Here is a 23346-nt window from a genome sequence, read left to right on the forward strand (position 1 = left end):
CCAGCTCTGAAGTACTCCATAACTTCCAGCTTCTCCTACTTGAGATAAAATTACATTAGAAAGAAAACCTCTGCTCAGAAGTAATTACTTCTAAGTAAGGACTTACTCCAAAATTTGGAACAGTCATGAGATAACTATGCTGATCATTTGTTTGTCTGGATCATTCAATGAAACATGTTACTGGCCCAAACCATAAACCCCTAAATTCCATTGTATTTCTTTCCGCTCCCTACATTCATCATTTTCATCCATTTAAATTGGTGTAGTAAAAGAATCAATGGATTCTTTGTGGAGAAAGTCCAGCTAATTTGCTTATTAGGCATATAGGTGTATTGTTAGATAAGGACCAGGCAATGCTACGGACAGTAGATGATCTTGACAGTTAGAGCTATAATAGCCACTGGCTGTAGTTATGATCAAGGAAAGTCGCTTATTGCTTAAAGTCAAGCTGCATGATGATGATGATGATGATGATGATGATGATGATGATGATGATGATGATGATGATGATGATGATGATAATAATAATAATAATAATAATAATAATAATAATAATAATAATAATAATAATAATAATAATAATAATAATAATAATATCCCGGGCATAAAAGTAACACTCATTTGTCACTTTGTTAAGATCTATCTTCTATACTTAGTTTTCTGTCTAGTTTTCTGTGAGTTATTGCAGCTGCCTCCTCAGTAATTTGTACTGGTAATAATATTGTACTGTTATGATGCTTGTAAACAACTGCAAGTTGGTGGATATCAGGAAATGGTATAAGATATTGTTTGTGTCAAGCAGCCAAAATGCTATAGCTTGGGTCTGGACATGGTAATGTAATAAAGTTTGACATACTTTTCTATCCAGCACCTGTACCTCTACTAAGCTATCCTAAACAATGGGGAGAGGATACTGGGGAAGGAGGAAGGGGAGTACTGCCACAAGCTCTACACCACATTGATCAGTAGGCCCCAGTTACAGCTAGAGGATAAAGGGGTATGGTGGCTTCCCTTTCATGAACTTCCTTTAAAATTCAATTCTATACTGTACATGCCTGGTTAAAAATAAACTCATCAAAATTCCATAGGATTTAACTCTTAGATAACTCTGTATTGAAGTGCAGACTAACTTAGCCTATCATATCTTTTCAACCAAACCATTTTGTTTTCCTTCAGCTGAGAATAAGTTGGCATTAACCCCTATTTTACAACCAAGGATCCCTTTAAGGTGTGTGGTTGCACATGCGTGCATGACTCCACCTCTCTCCATGCAGCTTTCTTCCTCCTCTGCTCAGTCCCTGTGGTTCCAGTCACACACCACACATGCAGGGGAGAAGTTTTGTTAGAGAGAGTCAGAGCCCCACCAAGCGGGGCTGAAATTAGAGGATACATTGTTTACGACTTCTGTCTGTTTATATCTGTTTAGTTAGTTATTATATAACTGTTGTAAAATCATTAATATTTCACCTGTGTAGTGGCCAGAATCCTACTGGATATTTACACATGCACAAGAGCAATTGCAGAAAATGCCACAACTAATTGAGGAGATGTATGTCAGTCACATTCTTGATGGCTGCCTGGCATACATCTGGCACACACCCCAGAATCTTGTCAATTAGCTATAGTTACCCAAAGCAATTTCCATGATTGCTTTTGCATGGATGTAACTATCCAGTTGTATTTGGCCTATTATTTACTACTTTGTTATTTTTCTAGTCTGTTGACACAATAAAAATCCATATTTATTTACTTTCATAACATAAATATTTTCACAGGGCACATTAATTAAACATGTTTATACTGAAACTGGATGAATTATTCAAAATGAACATAAAAATAACTTTTCGAAGAGATAGTTATGTTAGTCTGCTCCAATATGTATAACAAAAATAAAAAAAATAAAAGTCTTGTGGCACTGTCCGACTGCCAGATTTATTTCAGTGTGAGCTTTCTTGGCATTTGATAAACCTGTTTTTGCTTTTATTTTTTGTTATACATGACCAAATTAAACATATTTTATAACTACTGTAGGTCAGCCTCACATTTTTTAAAAAGTTTGAAAGGTTTTTCTGTCAATATTTCCTTTTAATGTATAACTGGAATTTCTTTTTATTTATTTTTAAATTTGTGTTCTTTTAAACATATATTTTATATGATGAAAGCTGTCCCTATTTTCTCAGTGGTATCTCCTACTCTGACATCAGCCATCTTATTACAATTAATGACATTAAGGAGAATTGAACTGATGACTAAATAGAACAGAGGGAGAAAGAAAATATAGAGTTAACTCATTATAGAACTCATTATATGCTATACATCTCATAGTGTATTTCAGAGAAAATAAAAATAAATTCTTTATTCAAAATGCCCTCCTCTTGGCATCTCTTGTAATTAATGGAGATTTCCAGTAAAGAGCACTGGTAGAGAATGAGCAACATTATGCAATTTTAAGACTCTGTACTAATAATTATTGTTTTCAGTCACCATGCATTATCTATCACACTATTTCATGCTAATCCAAGGTGAGTCAAATGGGAACACATTTCAGCTCTGTTGAGTTTTTCATTGTCAAAAAATAAGAGAATCCCTAGCTCCCTAATTACAGAATTGGGAGAAAAGCCACCACTCTCTAATACTATTACATTATTTTACTAATTAGTTTGCAAATTTCTCTGTCCAAAACTATGGTGTCATTAGTTGCTGCTACTGATGACTTGGCTACTTTCCAGCCAAAGCAAATGGCTGCCAGCTAAGTCTGGATGCCCCAGAGAAATATTTATACTAAGTCTTTGAATCCTGTGGAGAATGGAATGGAACAGAATGGCAGAGCAGTTTTGTGTATTCTGCTTAGTTCTATGCCCATGCTGTCTTACATTTTATCACAAGCAACAGGGATAAGCAGGTTTATGTTCTTGGATTACAACTCCCAAAATCCCATGACCATGCTGCCTAAAAAATAGGGGGGGGGGGTTGAATTGCAAAAATACAATTATTCATATCTTTAGTGACCTATTATAAGAAATAATAGTTGCTACTTATGTAGCAACTATCAAATTATATTCTCATAGTCACCATCCAATTTGTCATATTCATCATTATGGACTTCACCTTTAAAAATGAAGTCCAAAAAGCTATACAGTAAGAAATACATTTGGAAAAACATTTCCAGATGCATTGAAAGCCAAATGCATATAGAACTGTTGGATAGCTAAGTGGTTTAGGGATCTTAGGTTGGGGATTTGATTTCCCCCTGTGCCTCCTTGAAAGGAACTAGACTTGATGATCTGTGGGGTCCCTTCCAATTCTGCAGTTCTAAAATGATGATGATGATTTGGACGAAAAAGAATAAACAAGCACGTACACAAAGAGGAAGAAAATAGTATTTGTATAATTTCTTTATGTTGACTTTGCAATTCTGTGTGAATGGGAACAAGAATAATTATTGGTTCACCAAAGAGATAGCCTGTCCAGTAAAGGTGTTCTCCACAAATTCCTTTTGCTGATTTTCAGGAGCCCTCCTAGCTTAAGTTGGAAACCTTTGGGCCTTTGTATGACTGCCTCATGTCTAATTGCTCATAGTCCTTCTTGTTGATACTGATACAACAAACAGTTTTTATGGGCAGATTGATTCTGGGGCCTTAGGATACAAAGCTACAGAGCCAGATTTTGCAAAACAGAGTTCTGTGGCTCATTTCACTACTAGCCTCACACAGACCCAAAGGTTCCTGGGTTTGCCCCACCAAAACAGAAAAAGAAATATACAAGAAACATCCAAGGTTATTGCAGCTTACAATGCATATGGAATACTAAATGCATCTCTTTAAGTTGTACAAAATTTAGGAATCCAGATACCAGTGACAAGGGGTTCAGAGTCAAATTCAGAGCTGTTGAGGAAAGACAGAGTCAGAGCCTTGCTCTACGTTCTTAATACAAATGCCTCGTCATCAAATATAGCACTTGCTTTAGAAGGGAAGGTCTTATTACATTTAAGTAATTTGTCTTCAAGTACCCTGGTCCATATTGGTTGTAGTGAGAAACCAGCTCTTTACATAAACTGATGTTTCTTTTTTTAAAATTTATTTTTAAAAACAAAAAAATTACAATGACAAAAAAAATACAAAAATACAAATAATACAAAAATAATACAAATAATAGTGCGTATAATACACAAAATTCTACCGTGCACCCCATACCCATGGGAACCCATTGAACAATATTTTTATTACAAACTTCCTTTCTGAAATTGTATAGATTGTTGTTTAGAGGCTTTCCCTTTCCTTTCACTTATACAAATTCAACAAATCTAATCCAAATAGCATAAAAATATTGGAACATTTCCCCTCTTTTCATCTTGAATTCAATAGTCAATTTATCATTTAATGTGATGTCCCATACTTCACCATACCAATTTTCTAATTTAATATCATTTTTGTATTTCCAAATCCTAGCTATTAATATTCTAGCACTTGTCATAAACTTGGTAATCAATTCCTTGATTCTCTCTTCTCATTTCTCTTTAATTTATCTTTACTCTATTTTCTTGATTTCCACATTTTCATTTGTAGATTTATGTAACTATGTGTTTTTATTAATTGTTTGTATTGTATTGGAAGCCACTCAGAGTGGTCGCATAGACCAGATGATTACACATTTTAAAGCTATATTTATTCACAAACATTTCTTGTTCCTGTATATTATGATTAAACATCATTATTTATGATTTTTGCCAATTAATAATTAATCCTGTTATTTCCCCAAATTTTTCTAAATGCTTTTTAATCAATACTCTCTAATGGGTTTTTGATAGTTAATAATGAATCATCAGCAAATAAATTAATCTTAATTGTATCATTTTTTTCCTAATCCTTTAATTAATTCATCATTTCTTATTCCACTAGCTAACAATTCTATAACCATACAAAACAATATTGGTGAAGGTGGACAGCCTTGTCTCGTATCTCAGCCTAGAAAAATCTGTTCTGTTAAACCATCATTAGCTATTACTTCTGAAGTATTATCTGAATATAATCTATAACTCCTCTAATTTTTTTTTTGCCAAATCCCCAACCCCTTATAAGAAGTTTTAATGTTGGCCATTCAACACAATCAGAAGCTTTAAATATGTCCAATGAGGAAACTGTTGCTTTTATTTTTTTTTCCTTTTCTATCTCATATATAATGTTTAAAACTCATCTAGTTAAATTATCCATTTGTCTACACTTAATGAAACCACACTGGTCTCCCTTAATATAATTTGCTAGAAATCTATTAATCTATTTGCTAATATAGCAGTAAAAATCTTAGCATCTTGGTTTATTAGAGATATGGGCCTATAAGATCCTGTATCTCTTTGATCCTTATTGGGTTTTAAAATAAGAATCATTAATGAATGCTTCCAAGAAGCAGGTATTGTCTCTCCCTCCATTATTTTATTGTAAAACATTTTTAACTTAGGTGTCCACATGGAACTAAAATGCTTGTAATATTCTGGACCCAATCCATCAGGGCCTGGTGTTTTACCATTTTTCAACTTATTAATAACTTAAGCTGCGATCTGAAGATGCTGGATTTTTTCCCCTTTTCCAAGCGGGTTTTTTGGCAGATTTATCCCTTCTCCTTGACATAAAGAGGTCCAATTAAGAATAATTATTGTTATAATAAGCTTTTCATTAGGAGCAGAGCTATTAGAAAAATCCAGCCACTTATCGGACCCAAAAGTGAAAATAGTTTTCAGTTTTAAAACAACACAGTCCTTCGAGAGTTTAATTAAATATACTCATTCCTTATCTTTCCCTTCAAAGATTTATGCAAAAAGAGACAGTCCTCTAGAAGAAGAAAGAAGAAGAAATGCATTTAAAAAGCTTTTTGCCATGCTGGGCGATATGCAGGTTCAGCTCTTAACTGGCCATTCCCCCAAGCGGAAGTGACGTCTCCATAAGCTGATGTTTCTATAATTTGGTTCCTCTACATTTGATAACCGTTGGCTGAACATGTCAAAGAACTGTTCCCACTGAAAAGCATTGCCTCTGTAGGGTTATGAGATGACATTAAATTTTGTTTTGGTAGCAGTTCATTAACAGTTTCAGTTTACTAGAAGTTATGAGTTAAAACCTAAATCTGTCCATTGTCTTCCATGATTTAAATAAGATACTATCAGTTGCCTTGGATGATTCTGAATAATCCAAGTACACACAGCTACTTTTGTAACACATTATATATAGTCTTTACGTCCCAAATAAGTGATGCTCTATTCCATAGTTATGGCTGGTTCACAAACATACCTCAGCCCTATTCTATTTTTATTGACCGTCCAAGGTATGAATTTGTGTTGCTTATAGCCACTAGGCCATATGTGTAGAAAAATTCCTTTGATTACTGGGGAAAATATTTTGTTGTTGGTTTTGGTTCATACTGTGTTATAATTACCTGATCAAATGTTCAAAAGATGGCCAAAAGGGCTGTGTCAAAGAGAGACAACAGTTGTGAAAAGCTATAGCTATATTCCCAGTTCAGAAAGGGAAGCAATCAAACTGGCACAATAAATATTTCATACAGCATGATTCAAAGGATTGGAGACTGTCTTTTGTAGAAGGATTTAGTGAGTAGTGGTATGTAATAATCTTGCATGCTTATTTGGAAACAGCATGAACAAAATGTCAGAATGCACCCATTGAAAAACTAAGAATTGTTACTTCACCATTGCCAGGTCCAAAAACAGGATGCAGGAAAACAATTTGTTACACTGGATGTATATATATATTTTTTAAAAATTCCTATCTCAGGAGGATAAAATAAATTCAAAATGTTCATTAATATAGTGTCTCAGAAGAATAAATCAACCAAAACATGCACAACATTATTTTGTAAAAGTATTTGCCAATATAAAATATTTTAATAATGTTAGTATCACCTTTAAAAAAGACTTGTGAGATGTAGGCAATTATATGCTTGAAATCAGCACAAGCTGATTTAAATTCTTAAAAAGCTGATTTGCACGTGCTACACTGCTTTTAAAGATTTGGGTTTTTTTCCCCCCAGAACTTAATGTATTTATTTATTTATTTATTTATTTGATTTATATCCCGCCCATCTAGTATAATTATACCACTCTGAGCGGCTAACAACAGAAAAAAAATACAAAACAATATGAATCCATTAACATCCATATTAACAAACATACTAAAAATAACAAATAATAGTTAAGAAAAGAAAAAAGAAAAAATTAAATTAAATAAATTAAATTAATTTAAATGCTGGCAGGAGGGAAGGCCTGGACATAAAGCCATGTTTTTAGTTGAATTTTGAATGTACCCAGCGTAGGGGCCGCGCGAATCTCAGAAGGGAGATTGTTCCAGAGGCGAGGAGCCACCGCCGAGATGGCCCGGTTTCGAGTCTTTTCCCTCCGGGCCTCCCTCGGCGTGAGGCTCCTCAACCTCACCTCCTGGCTCGCTTGGGTGATCCGGGTAGATCTTGGTGGGAGGAGGCGTTCCGCCAAATATCGAGGTCCCAAACCGTTTAGGGCCTTATAAGTGAGCATTAAAACTTTGAATTCGATACAGAAACGGATGGGCAGCCAATGCAATCTGGCCAGTATAGGAGTAATATGATGGTATTTCTTCCCTCCCGTAAGGAGTCTGGCCGCTGCGTTCTGCACCATCTGAAGTTTCCGTATCAACCTCAAAGGCAGCCCCACATATAGCGCGTTGCAGTGGTCTAATCTTGAGATTACGAGTGCGTGCACTAAGGTAGTGAGAGCCCCCGTGTCGAGGTAGGGCCGCAGCCGGGCAATCCGCCAGAGATGGAAAAAGGCGGAGCGGACAACCGACGCCACCTGTGTTTCCATGGTGAGCGCCGGGTCCAGGTGTATGCCCAAGCTGCGGACCCCACTCGCCGGAGCCAGGGTCGCCCCCCCAAACAAGAGAGAGCCACCCAAGCCACCAACCACAGGGCCCCCCACCCTCAGAACTTCCGTCTTGTCCAGGTTCAGCCTCAAACCGTTCTCCTGCATCCATTCCAGTACAGTCCACAGGCAGCGCTGAAGGGACAGGACGGCATCACCTGCAGTTGGAAAAAAGGAGATGTAGAGCTGAGTGTCATCAACATATTGCTGACACCTCGCTCCACACCCCCTGATGACCAGCGGCCTCATATAGATGTTAAACAGCATTGGGGAGATAATCGAACCCTGCGGGACCCCACAATTGGAGCTCCACGGGGCCGAGACACTCTCCCCAAGCTGTACTCTCTGGGGGCGGTCCTCCAAGAAGGAACGGAGCCAGGCTAATGGCAAGCCACCGATTCCCAACTCGGAGAGCCTCCCCAGGAGGATACCGTGGTCGACGGTATCAAAGGCCGCCGAAATATCGAGGAGGACCAACAGAGACATTTTGCCCCTGTCAGCCTCCCTCAGCAGGTCATCTGTAATGTACTGTAATGTGGCCATATCTGTAATTTACAAATCCATGAGAGAAACAATAAACACTTCTATTTTTGTAGTGTGAAATGCTGTGTCCTATATTAGGGAAAGTTAATTCTTTTAATATATATATTAAGTAAACAAAGTCAGTGTTAAGTGACATAGGTTTTGTTTCATTTTGGCTTCTGCATTGCTGTGAAATCATTTTGGAATCCTTTATTTATATATATATATTCCAAAATGATTTCACAACAATGCAGAAGCCAAAATGAAACAAAACCTATGTCACTTAACACTGACTTTGTTTACTTAAAACACCAGGCATGGTCAAGTAAAAACTTCTTCTGGTGAAAAACATACAGTATATGTCTGTTACACTGAAAAAAAATCTTAATCCAGTGAAATATGTGGGGTAGATATGTTTGTGGATTTAAAAATCATATCCTTTTTGCTCTACATCATTAAACATAATTTACATGTCACTGAAATTATGAGTTTATTCACATTTTTTTAGATCTTCCACCACCACCAGACCCACCCCCTGGTCAGGGTTTAAGGCAACAAATAGGCTCTGGCCAACGTGGAGGTTCAACAGAGAGAAAAGGAAGCTCTCTAGAACGACAACATACAGCCACCGTAGATGACACAAAGAGCTCTTTGGATCGTCAAGCTAGAACATCACTAGAGTGGCAGCGGCAAACCCAAGAATGGATAAGCGCCACAGAACTTCAAGGCCAGCAAAAGCAAGCATTTGGATCAGGTGTGTAGCAGCACCTTTTAAAGCAGCTCAGGCAGTTTCCTAACTATATTCTATTATAAGATCTCCTACAGGCAGTGAAGGTCAAGGCTTACATGGATCTTCAGTCAAAAGAATAACACTTGACCTTCAGTTTGCTCCTGCAATGGTGAAGCTATAGTACAGTACTAAATCCTAAATGCATGCCTTTGTGACTTAATAAGGCTACATACAAAGGGGAGAAATGTACATTACATCTTATGTGTGATCGTATCTATCTATCTATCTATCTATCTATCTATCTATCTATCTATCTATCTATCTATCTATCTATCTATCTATCTATCTATCTATCTATCTATCTATCTATCTATCTATCTATCTATCATACATTGGTTCCATTTTTTTTTAGTCCAGCTGAATTTGGTTTGGTTTGTTTTTTTGCATGCACAGTGCACCAAAGTCCTTATTTTCCACTTTTATTCATACCTATTCCACCAATTTTTCACATTTTGACTGTTTCCCTGTAATAAGCTCAAAGTCAGCTTTGCAAGCGTTTGGGGTTTTTTAGGTGGTGGTAGGTGTTGATTGTATTTCTTTTGAGTTGTTTTTAAACAGATAAAGTCTCCTTGGTAAGCTTGGAGCCTTTTTTTAAGTCAAAAAGATTTCTTTGTAGATACATTTCTGCAACTTTCATTCAATCCTTTTCTCAGCTTAGGTGGATTAGTGATATTGTTTTATTATGTCCTGAAGTATTTTAATGACACACAGAAACAAAAATATCCAAACCCTAGGTAAAGGTAAAGGTTCCCCTTGACAATTTTTGTCCAGTCGTGTTCGACTCTAGGAGGCGATGCTCATCCCCGTTTCCAAGCCATAGAGCCAGCGTTTGTCCAAAGAAAATCTTTTGTGGTCACATGGCCAGTGCGACTTAGACACGGAACGCTGTTACCTTCCCACTGAGGTGGTCCCTATTTATCTACTTGCATTTGCATGCTTTCGAACCGCTAGGTTGGCGGGAGCTGGGACAAACGACAGGCGCTCACTCCGTCGCATGGATTCGATCTTACGACTGCTTGGTCTTCTGATCCTGCAGCACAGGCTTCTGCGGTTTAGCCCGCAGCACCACCATGTCCCCTATCCAAACCCTAACTGTCCATTAATAGAATGAGGAGCTTCAAAAATCTTTAAGTGACAATTAGTCTATTATTTGACCATTTGTACTGTGAAGACTGATGTCAAATTCATTTATTTTTATGATTAAGTAGCACTGAACTCATTAGAATTTGAGGTTGGGAGTTCAGTTCCCAATGTGTCTGTGAAGCCTTGGGTAAGCTCTACAGTCCCAGGGTATCCCCAGAAGAAAGGAACAGTAAGTACCTTGTGCCTGAGTGCCCTATCCCTAGAAAACTCTGGAAACAGTTGCCATAAGTCAGAAGTGATTTAAAAGCACTCTCCTCCTCCTTATTTAAAAATGCAAGACACAGTCTTTGTCTAGTGTTATACAGTATAACAGATACAAATTTTTAACCAAAAGCCTAAGTATCAGTTAATTGATAAAATACATATGCTTCTGCAACTCAGCTCTCAAGCAGTAAATTCACACAGAGATTTCATTTCTTTGACTAATGTTTTTATCAGAAGATGAACTGCAAAGGAGTATCATTTGAACAGAAGAATTTCATGTTATCATGTTTCATACCTGGCTGGATAGCTCAGTGGTTTAGGTATCTCACTGCAGAGCCAGAGGTTGGAAATTTGTTTCCTCACTGCCAGTACAGCCAGCCTATGTGACCTTGGGCAACATTTGAGTGGTCCTTCCATTGACATAGGAGATGTTATTCTCTCATGAGAAAGATCTAGATACAGTGGTGCCCCGCATAGCGAGGTTAATCCGATCCAGATTAACCATCGCTATTCGGAAACATCGCTAAACAGAATAGAAAAACCATTGGAACGCATTAAACTTCGTTTAATGCGTTCCAATGGGCCCCAAACTCACCGTGCAGCAATGTTCCTCCATAGTGCAAGCATTTTCGCACCCTCGGTAAGCGAGGGCAGGGTGTGAAAATGCTGCGCGTGGCCATTTTGGGTCTTCCGGCGGCCATTTTGGAACCGCTGAACAGCTGTTCCCCCGACATCGCAATGCGAAGATCGGTAAGCAAAATGCTTACCGATCGTCGCAAAGCGATTTTTGCCCACTGGAACCATCGGTATGCGATTGCATTAGCGATCCCAAAAAATGGATCACTATGCGAATTCGTCGTTAAACGGTGCGCTCGTTATGCGAGGCACCACTGTAGTTCTTCAGATTGCTTCAATGTGTCCCCATTACGGTTATTGATGCCCCCTCTCCATCCCTGCCAGTGCCCTTTTTTTGCAATCATCATTCTACTAGCCGTGGTGACTTCCCCATTTTTTGTTATATAAAAGTAAGTGACAGTGCTACTGCAGCATATCAACCTAGCATGGCATGGTAATATTGTACCGAAAGACACCTCCTGTGTATTAGAACTGTGCTGTGTCAGTTAAGGAAATATTTTTTTTTAATGATGAACATCCATTGTTGCAATCCATTGAATATGTTATTAAATAAGTTTAATAAAACATATGGTGAGTGAAACAGGTTTTTAATGGGGAAACATTTCATTGAAAGAAGAGGATAAAAATAGTATATATTCTGTAGTATCAATGAATGTAATATGAATTTGTATAGTACTGTATTGACAATAAACTGCATTTATACTGGCCAGTACTGCTGTCTGTTTTTAACTTTTATGCCAATAATATGTTTGCTCTTCTACTAGTAGCTAGTGCTTCAGTGGTCAAAACTAATATAATGCACGTATAATAGGCGATACAGGATCCCCTTGTCTTGTTCCCCAATATAACTCAGACCTCTCAAATTCTATTCCATTATTCATTACTGTGGCATGCATGGAGGCCCAGTTCCCTCTAACTGCTCACTCACTGCATGGTGCTGGGATCCTTCAGAGATGGTGGCATAGCAATTGCGGCAGGAGCCTGGCCAACTTTCCTCATCTCTCCACCTCCCTGCACAGCTGAACACTTTGATGAGGAGGCAGGATGTGGAGTCTCCCTGCTCAGTTGATCAGTGGCTGGCTGCATGAGGAGGTGGGGAAAGCCAGCCTGGCTCCTGCCATGACTGATACGCCACCGCCACCACTGAAGGACCCTAGCTCCACAGTGAACCTGGTGAGTGAGATAGCCAGTTCTGGGGGAGAGAACTGGGCACCTGTGGTGCCATGAGTCATATTTGAATACAAACAGCCCATGTCTATTTAATATTCTACAAATTGCATCGGCCATATTGGACTATGTGGATGCAGCTTGTAATAAAACTATTCAACTTCGGGCCAAGAAAATTATAATTTTTCGAAAGGTGTGTGGCAACATAATCTTCCCAAATCTTACAAAAGTCAGCAGTAAAGCCATCAGATCCTAGTGTTTTCCCCTTTTTAAGCCCTTTAACAGCTATTTTTAGTAAAAATTACTGGGGCATGAAGTTGATGTAATTATCAGTTACTCCAATCTTCTGAGATTGGAGTAATTGATAATGAGGTTACAATGTTTTTATATTTATATCTGATGTTATTTCTGTTTCATATAATTCTTCATAGTATTCCTTCAAATTGTAGGTATCAGTTGCTGTGACATTACCATTGTATTACCATTTGTTTCTATAGAAACAATTGTTCTTCATCGTGGCCTCTGTGAATGCACACAAAAGGGTTAAGTCAGTGCCTGCGCTCGACCTCTCAGAATTTTCCAGAGCTTTAAGAAAAAAGTAACAAAGTTTAGGTTGCTCCCATAGCGCATGCTCCACCTGCTTCAGCCGTCAGTTCCATTTTTCTGCTATGCAATTTGGAACCCCCCGCTTTGAGCTTTGTTAATATTTCCTTCGGATTGAATTTTTTACGGATTTTTCAACTTTGGACTTCTCCAGACTACTCTTTCTTCTGTTGCCTCCCGACCATGGACTCCAAATCCCCCCTCCCCGCTCTTTTTGCCTCACTGCACTGCCTGACCAGTTCACAGTAAGACTATCCATTTTATTTCACCCAGCTTATGTCCTGTTCCAGACCTTTCAATCAGTGTGTTTTATGTTCACGAAAACTCCCTTTTTCTGATGGTCATGATCGCTGCCTGTTTTGCCTAGGCGAAGCCCACCAGCCTCAGTCCTGTAAGCACTGCAAATGTTTTACCAAAGCAGCTCTTAAGGCTAGGCAGCAGAGACTTACATTCCACCTTTGGGACAGGACCTTATCTTCCTCGAAACCATCAGAAATGAAAATTTCTTCTCCTTCTGCAACCCCCCGTTCTGAGGTTAGAAATATCTCACCTCAGTCTTTGGTGAGCAAAGCTTCAGATAAGCCAGTGAAAAAGGCCACCGTTGCAAAAAAGTCATCCTCATTTGACGTTGAAGGCAGCCTCGAGCTCCTCCGCCAAGCGTCTGAAACAGACCAAACCAAAGACAACGGCTAAGACTAAAGAGCACCACAAACAACTGCCACCAGTCTCGACATTGGTGCCTTCTTGAAGACTCGTCTCAGGATCGAGAATCCATATCTGAGGCAGGTCCTTCTCTTCCTCCTAGACAAACTGAGCCTATACCACCTGAAGGTGTCCCTTCTCCAACACCAAGCCAGCTTGCCCATGCTACTCCAAGCTTGGCTTCTGCCCCTAATATCCCTGTTTCTACCAGGCGGGCATCTTTGGCTCCATCATCGTCATCGATGGTCTCAAGACCGGACTCTCCACCTCAGAAATGTCCAGCTAAAACCAAACATTTATCTCCAGATCAATGTTGATCTCCTCTACACGAAGTGGTAGTTCTCCCTCGGTCATCTCGGTGTTGACATAGAGACAAATATTACGACTATGACCATGCCGAATCCAGGAACAAAAAAACATTGATGTCAACAGGATTATTCAGACTCCAACTCCTCTTTGACGTTGAGTGGCCATTGTAGAAGGAAGAAGAAAGTAAAATATGTATATGCATCTTTCTCTTCTCCTTCAACGTCCCCTCACAGACACTGACGCCAAAAACATCTCAACATTGACAAGAACAAGGAGGCTGTACAACATACTAAAAAGCATCCATCAGAGCCGATCCCACCATTCTCGGCATCAACTATCATAAGGTCTTCTCAGCAAACTGGTTCGTCTTCTCATGGCGTCGACAGATGCACTCATAAGAGACCTCATCCACCATCAACATCAGAACAAGAAGAGATGTTCTCAGCTGACTCCTCTGTTCCGGAGGATGATGCCCCTCAGGAAGCATCTGCAGAGGAATTGCCAGGAGAGGTGGCAGAATCGGATGCAGCTGACAATCATGCATCCTTACCATTTGAGGATTTTTCATCTTATGTGCAGATGATCTCCAGGATGGCCAAAACCCTCAAAATGGACATTGAACAACCTGCTCCACCTTCAGAGGATCTTATCTTTGGGGACATAAATCAAGAACGATCCCCACCTCTCAGTTTAACGTTCATTCTGGCTTTAATGGACATAATAAAGGACGCTTGGAACCAACCCTACCCGTTTCAAGGCGCACAGAGAATTTATATCGTGTGCATGGGGGTGACACAAATTTTCTTCTGAAACATTCTATTCCCAACTCACTTATAGTTGAGACAAGTTGCTCATGTCCTACTGGGAAATCCCATGTGACTCCGACAAATAAGGAAGGAAGAAATTTGGAGATCCTTGGTAGGAAAATCTATTCCCTTATTTCATCCCTCCTTCGAGTTACAAATTAGCAGACAACCTTGGGGGCCTACCAGAAGCAGCTATGGTTACGAATTCTACCAGCCCTCAAATTAACTCCTGATGATGTTTGGCAAGGTTTTTTTGAACACCTATGAAGAAGCCCAGACTGTTTCTAAATATTAAAGGTTAGCATCCAGGAATGCAGCGGATTCTGCATCCAAGGTCCTCATGTCAGCTGTCACCTTACGAAGACATGTATGGCTCAGAGCTGCTAATATCACGGAAGATGTAAAAACACGGGTCAAAAACTTACCCTTCGATGCCAAAGGACTCTTCAATGAAAAAACTGATGGGAATCTGGAAGAGCTGCATAAAAAGACAGCTAAGTCTTATTCTATACAACAACAACCCAAATACCAGAGATATCAGTGGCACAAGCAATATCCTCAATATTCACAATCTACTCAGCCTTACAAATCCTTCATGGGCCAAAATCGGGCCAGATCATCACAGGCATCATCCTCTACCTCTAACTACCGTCCCCAGCCATCTCAGCGAAGACAACCTTACAAGCCACCTGCAAAAAAGTCTAAGCAGTACCTTTGACGCCACCATGACACCATTCAGAAGGGATCTGAAAGCCCGGCTACACCCTTTTCTGCAAAATTGGATGAACATCACAAAAGACTCCTGGGTCGTAAACATTATTCAATTTGGCTACCGGCTGGAATTTACAGAGTATCCTCCTCTAGGACGGGACAAGCATACAGCCTTCGATCCTGCTCTAGAAGAAGAAGTTCTCTCTCTCCTACAAAAGCAGGCCATTCAAATAGTTCCCCAAAGAGAAATAAAAAACAGGTACTACTCCTGTTACTTTGCCTTTCCAAAAAAGGGAGGGATCAGGCCAATTCTGGATCTAAGAATGTTAAACACTTACCTTCATCCAAGACACTTCCGAATGATGACATTGGACTCCATAATCCACCTACTAAGAAAAAAGAATTGGTTTGTAGTAATAGATCGCAAAGACACCTACTACCATATAACAATCCATCCCAACCACAGAAAATACATTTGGTTCATATTCCAAAATACCATCTACCAATACCGAGCCCTCCCATTTGGGCTCTCAACGGCCTTAAGAACATTCACGAAGTGCATGGCACCAGTGGCGGCCTACTGGCGTCTACCTGCTATACCTATTCCCGCCACTTCCACTTGTACAAAAGACCCTGATCAGGATTTGTCAAATAAAAGTGGAGGCGATACTCATTGCACCTTACTGGCCTTGTCAGGCTTGGTTCGCCACACTTCAAATGATGGCCTCAGACTTCATCAAATTGCCACTTCTACCACACATCCTCACACAGGATGCAGGCAGTATACTCCATCTGGATCCAGAGACTTTGCATCTGACAGCATGGAGAATCTCCCCGCTATCAAGGAGGTTCTAGATAAGGCTAGAAAACCTTCCAAAACCCTTCTATATAGTTAAAAATGGAAGAACTTCCTAAAATTTGCTGAGACCAGACATCTGGAGACTTCTCCCATCTTACTGTCGATTTTACTCCAGTATCTACGTTACCTTTTTGATCACAATTTGACTCTTTCGACCCTCAAGGTCTATATTGCTGCGATTGTCTCGTTTCAACTTAGAGAGTCAGACTTGCCAAGACTATTCTTTCACCCTACACTAAAGTATTTCTTCAAAGGACTTACTAACATTAGGCCACCTACTAAACCACCGACACCTCAGTGGTCCCTCCAGTTAGTTCTACATGTGCTTATGCACCCACTTTTTGAACCCATGGCCACATGTGATCACTATTTTTGGTGGCCATTATATCTACTCGAAGAGCAAATGAATTAGCGGCACTTAGATTGGACCAGCCATACTTGCAGTTTTTTAAGGACAAGGTAGTGCTTCACCCAGACATATATTTTCTGCCTAAGGTGGTCACCAACTTCCATCTCAATCAGCCCTTGATGTTGCTTACTCTCTTTCCGGATCCAAAGACAGATACTGAACGCATGCTCCATACCCTGGATGTGAGAAGAGCATTAGCGTTTTATGTCTCCTGTACCAAAGAGTTCCATACGTCGCATAGACTGTTCCTGTGCTTCTATGGGCAGAAGAAGGGCTCTCCAGCTCCATTGTCAACCCTCTCCAGATGGCTTGTCTCCACCATTTCACTAGCATATGAGCTTCAGCATAAAACTCGACCTGAAGGCCTTCGAGCTCACTCAACTAGAGCCAAGGCTAAATCCACAGCCCTGCTACATGGTATTGACGTGCCTGTCATCTGTAGGACAGCTACATGGTCTAATGTGTCAACTTTCATAACTCACTACAGATTAGACCTCAGGGCTAAAAGAGAGACAGGCTTCGGGAGAGCGGTGCTGACATCCATTCTTCAGTGATGGCCCTCCTTCTGGTAAATGAGCATGCTACTCACCCTTTTGTGTGCATTCACAGAGGCCACGATGAAGAAAGACAGGTTACTTACCTGTAACCATGGTTCTTCAAGTGGACCTCTATGAATTCACACAGCCTGCCCAGCCTCCCCACTATCCGTCACTGATTAAGTCTATATAAGCTCAAGCTTCTGTGGCGGATAAATGGAACTGAGGGCTGAGGCGGGTGGAGCATGTGCTATGGGGGCAACCTAATTTTTTTTACTTTTCTCCTAAAGTTCTGGAAGATTATGAGAGGTCCAGCGCAGGTGCTGACTTAACCCTTTTGTGTGAATTCACAGAGGTCCACTTGAAGAACCGTGGTTACAGGTAAGTAACCTGTCTTTCTTCTAGTGGCCTTCCTTTTTACTGTGTACAATAGCAATTTAGCATTTTTATTTCCATATACATAAGAGTTCCTCTTTAAATAGCTCGTTGGCACTTGGGTTTTACTTCTAAGTTCTGCTTTGGTTCTTGTTAATTTGGTGAATATTTTATTAGAGCCTGAATTCATGTTTTTCTGACAGTTTCTTTATCTTAGCTTCTAACTGTTCTTGTGATCTGTTTCTCTCTTTCTTTAATCTTGACCCCCTCCATTATAAATGTCACTCTTAAATACATTTTAAGAGCATCCGGTAAAAATATTGGTTTCACCTCATATTTATGATTTGTTTCATTTAAAAAAACCTTGATATAATTTCAATTTTTTCAATAATGTGTGGGTTTGTGAGGAGGCTATGTTATCTATCCATCTATCCATCTATCCATCTATCTATCTATCTATCTATCTATCTATCTATCTATCTATCTATCTATCTATCTATCTATCTATCTATCCATCTATCCATCTATCTATCTATCTATCTATCTATCTATCTATCTATCTATCTATCTATCTATCTATCTATCTATCTATCTATCTATCTATCTATCTATCTATCTATCTATCTATCTATCTAATATCCAGCCTATCTGGTCTTACGACCACTCTAGGTGGCTTCCAAACTGAGATTCCAAATCTAAGCTAGAACTTTGATTCCAAATCTTCAGTTTATTCATTGAGATATTATTAGCCCATTGGACTTTTATTAGAGCATGGTCAAATACTAATATAAGAGCGAAATCTGTGTTAGCTAATAGTGGAGCAAGTGATTCTGAAATAAATATACAGTATATCATGTAACAAGTTCAATATTTATTTGAAAAGAAATAAATTATATTTAAATTATGTAGTATATCACCTATTAAATTCATATACTGTAATTTTAAAAAGTAGAATATATTAAGGGATGTTAAGTGCTTGCATTGCAACTATATGGAACAGAAATGTCCACATTGTTTTATTCTCCTATCTCCAATCTTCCCTCCCTCCATACCCAACAGATGACATTAAATGATGTCACAATTAGTTACAATTAGTGGGACCAAGAGCTATTGATCCTGTGAAAAAATCTCAGTTTCATAGCCTGCATTGCAATATGTACTATAAATCAGAGGATACAGGGAATGCTAATCATATTTATGGATAACACAAAATTGGGTGGAATAGCTAACATCCTGGAAGACAGAAACTAAATTAGAAATGATCTAGATACTGTAGGCTTAAGCACTGGGCTGAAAAAACAGAATGAAATTCAACATGGATAGGTGTAAAGTACTGCATCTAGAAAAAAGAAACCAAACACACCATTACAAGATGGGAGATACTGGCTCAGCAATACTACGAGCAAGAAGGATTTTGGAGTTGTAGATCAGAAGCTGAATGTGAACCAACAATGTGATGTGGCTATTTTAGGCTTCATGAACAGAAGTATAGTCTCCAAATCCCATGAGGTACTAGTTCCCCTCTGTCTGGCACTGGTTATGCCTCATTTTTAATATTGTGTCCAGTTCTGGACACTGGACGTTAAAAAGGATGCTAACAAACTGGAACAATTTCAGAGGAGGGCAACAAGGATGATCAGGGGGCTGGAAACCAAACCCTATGAGACTGAAAGAACTAGGTATGTTTAGCCTTGAGAAAAGATGACAGAGGGGAGATATGATGGCACTTTTCAAATACTTGAAAGGCTGTAATATAGAGGAGGGGCAGGATCTGTTCTCAGTCGTCCCAGAGTGCAGGACACATAGCAATGGGCTGAAGTCACAGGAAGCCACATTTGGTTGAATATCAGGAAAAGCTTCCTGACTGTTAGAGTAGCACAACAATGGAATCAATTACCTCAAGAGGTGGTGAGTGCTCCAACACTGGAGGCATTCAAGAGAAATGTAGACAACCACCTGACAAATATCCTTTGATTTGTATTCCTGCACTGAGCAAGGGGTGGATTCAATGGCCTTATAGGCTCCTTCCAAATTCATGATTCTACGATATACTAATATAGGATTTTAAAAGACCTTTCAACTATATCGTAACTACATATATTACAGTGGTGCCTCGTATAGCGAGGTTAATCCTTCGCTATAGTGAAACATCGCTGAACGGATTAAAAAAAACCCATTGGAATGCATTAAACATCGTTTAATGCGTTCCAAATGGGCCGAAAACTCACCGTTCAGCGCAGCCATTTCGGGGCTTCCGGCGGCCATTTTGTCCGCCAAACAGCTGATCGTCGGGGCTTCGTTTTGCGAAGATCGATAAGCAAAACGCTTGCCAATCTTCACAAAGCGAGGTTCGCCCTATCTAAACGTTGTTGAGCGATCGCATTAGCGATCCCAAAAAAGGGATCGCTATGCGATTTCGTCGTTGTACGGTGCGCTCGTTAAGTGAGGCACCACTGTATTTCTTATCTCTATAGACAGTTGTTTCAGGAGTCTTCCCCATGCTTGCAATTATTCCAGCAAAGTAGTATGATGGTTGTTGTGGGTTTTTCGGACTCTTTGGCCATGTTCTGAAGGTTGTTCTTCCTAACGTTTCGCCAGTCTCTGTGGCCGGGATCTTCAGAGGACAGCACTCTGTGCTCTGGTGTAGATCCCGGTCGTGAAAGCCTTTGCGAATACAAAGTAGTATGATATTACAGCTGGGTTGCGTATTGTCTTCTACAAGAGATCAAGCACCCGCCCCAACCTTGAGGAACTCAGGGAGTTTTCCAACATAGTTTTGACATTTTAATAGTTTTTCCCCTTTCTACTCTCTTTAACCATAACTGCATTCTATTTCCTTGAGAATTCTGTTCTTGTTGAGTTTTTGCTTTTTCAGTCAGATCTGAATCTTCATCACTTTAGTTGTTCCATTGTAGTTGTAACTCTAGTTTTATGTCCAAGTCCTATAATCAATTTGAAATGAAATCCCCAGTCATTGGCTTTGGAGTTAAATGAAGTAGTAAATGGCTTCCACTGTCTGCGCTTCTAAATTGTTTGAACAGCCAAGTCCTGGAAGATTTCAGTCTCCTCTCCTTCATACAATGACTCATTTACATTGCTTAATGCATGGTGTACTAATTTTGCTGTGCAAATTTTAGTAGTATCTTTTCAGCATGCTACTTGCTCAGGACCCACTCTTTGAACTTTTTCCAAGTCTTCTGATGTAATCTTTACATCCAGGCAAAGGTCATGAGTGCATTTCGGAATTGTATATTTCAAGTCCTCCATATTGTCCCCCTTTTAAAAATTCCTCATACATAAGTTCTAATGGCGATTTTGATTTTCTTGATTTTCAACTTTATCTTTCAGTAGTCTTAATTCATTTTCCATAACATCACTTCTAGTCTGTTGGTGCTGAGCTAGTTCAAAAGCATCATTAGCAATCTTCTCTGTTTGTTTAATGTTAGCTTTCATTTCTGCCAGTGTTTCTTTTACTGACACTAATGCTGCTTTCATATCTGTTTGCAAGTCTTTCCTTAATTGCTTTAAAAGCTGTTTCATATCTTCACTGAGCTCACTAGTTAATTTGCTTTTCCTTCATCCCTTTCCTTTCGTCTTACCCATTGCCATTTCACTATCAGTGTCGTCCGAGGATTCCACTAAATCACTTTGATCTTCTGCTTCAGAAAAGGCATCCAGTCTACTTTCTTTTGCCATCTTCTTTGATCTTCCCATTCCCATGTTTATTTGCAAATGTTACTTAACTACTGGCCAACTTTCATGGTTTTATTAGAAGCAGGCATAAAGCAGAGCAGATCTTTTATGCTGCCATCTTCCATGGCAGCAAGCCGTACCTTCCTGTGTGTGAGCTACCACCTGGGGTCTGGATCTTTATCTTCATTGTTTAAGGCCTATTTGAAGGAAATGAGATACTTTCTATTGACTATAATTAAATTGCATTGTCACAGGGCATCGTCCTGGAAACCTTGAAAACAGAGGTTATATTACCTTTATTAAAGAGAGCTACTATGATCTGAATGCCCAATGCGGTATGTGGTGGATAAAGTGATGGACTAAGACTCAGGAGCCCTGGGTTTGAATCTCCACTCAGCCATGGAAATTCACTATATAATTGGCAAAACTTCTTCTGAAAATCTCACTTACCTTGAAAGCCCTATTAGGGTCTCTGTAAGTCAGTTCTGACTTGAAGATTCTGACTTACAAACGTACAGAGCAACTATGGACAGGAGACAAACATCTAGTAAACAGTTTCCAACCTGCCTTTCTTTGGGGAGCTTGCTGAAAAGATGGTAAAAGAGCCAATGTCCAGAAACACCTGGAGGATACATACATACTTGATGTTTTCAGTACAGCTTACAACCTGACTATGATACTGGGACAGCTGTGGTCTCCCTGGTGAAATACCTGTCTGGACAAAGGTTAGTCAACTTTGCTGATATTGTTAAATCTTTCAGCAGCCTTTGATACATTGAATCGTGGTATATTGTTGGAGAGATGTGACTCTTGCTGGACAGCTAATACAGTGGTTCAGTGTGGTCAGGTGACTGAGGGTCAACAAATTGAAGTTGAATCCAGAGAAGGCGGAGGTAGTGGTGGTCACTTGGCAACTGATAAATCCAGCTGGCATTTCTCTGGTGGTTTATGGAGAAATAAAATTGCCCTTATGAACCAGATAAGACGTTTGGGTGTCTCTTGCTGTAGAAACAGGTGGGAACTTTGGCCAGGTCTGAGTTTCATCATCTGTTCCCGGTCCTGAAACGTTCTCCTTACTTGAAGAAGGTAGCTGTCACCATGTGATCCATACAACTGTAAGCTTGAGATTAGACTACTGTAATTCACTCTGTATAGGGCTATCCTTGACTACAACTCAGAAGCTGCAACTGGTAAACTATGTACCAGTTAGACAGCTAAACAATTAACAGGTATTTTCTGCTATTTTCATATGGCATCTAATTTGCACCAGAAGCTTTGGCTGCTAATGGTTTTCTGGGTTCTATTCATAGTGTTGATTGTTACATTTAAAGTCCTACACAACATGATACCCACATACCTATTGTACTGCCTCGAACCCTATGAGCCTATGCAGCAGTGGAGGTTGTCCAGAATTGTCCTTCTAAAGGTACAAACTGTTAAAGCTCCCCAGATTGAATATATTAGAGAAATATCTTTTTGTGCTGCTGCCTATATATTTTAGAATTCTTTTCCCGAGTCCTTGAGAAGCATGACATCTCTGCAGGGATTCAAGAGGGGATGTAGGGTGGAATTGTTTTTATTGGCATTTGGATGTTAAGAACCTCCTATTCTACCATTTATATGGTGAATATTCATTATGGGTAATGTACTAAAGATTAAATTATTGATTAGACTTTCGGTTGTTGTCAATTTTTGTTTGCATTTTTATCACGTGAAGCATTTCATTACTTGATTAATATAATGTGCTGTGCATGATTCTGGCTGTCTTTGGACAGAAAACAGTGTACAAATGAAAATCATACATACATACATACATGCATGCATGCATGCATGCATGCATGCATGCATGCATGCATGCATGCATGCATGCATACATACATACATACATACATACATACATACATACATACATACATACATACATACATACATACATACATACATACATACATACATACATACATACATACATACATACATA

The 23346-nt window shown here is 39.4% G+C and overlaps 1 protein-coding gene across 20 annotated transcripts in view; it reads left to right on the forward strand.

Moving 5' to 3' along the window:
- The window catches only part of ROBO2 (roundabout guidance receptor 2), a 1246783-nt gene that overhangs the window by 1218530 nt on the left and 4907 nt on the right, over nt 1-23346 (forward strand). For 12 of the 20 annotated variants that reach the window (XM_020785431.3, XM_072994027.2, XM_078388985.1 and 9 more), the window contains one exon: nt 8931-9176. The exons of the other annotated variants lie outside the window; for them this stretch is intronic. In XM_020785431.3, the coding sequence (XP_020641090.3) occupies nt 8931-9176 (246 nt within the window). The remainder of the gene's footprint in view (nt 1-8930; nt 9177-23346) is intronic. 20 annotated transcript variants of the gene reach the window in all.

The sequence above is a fragment of the Pogona vitticeps genome, chromosome 3, assembly GCF_051106095.1.
Source record: "Pogona vitticeps strain Pit_001003342236 chromosome 3, PviZW2.1, whole genome shotgun sequence".
In the NCBI taxonomy this organism is placed as follows: domain Eukaryota; kingdom Metazoa; phylum Chordata; class Lepidosauria; order Squamata; family Agamidae; genus Pogona; species Pogona vitticeps.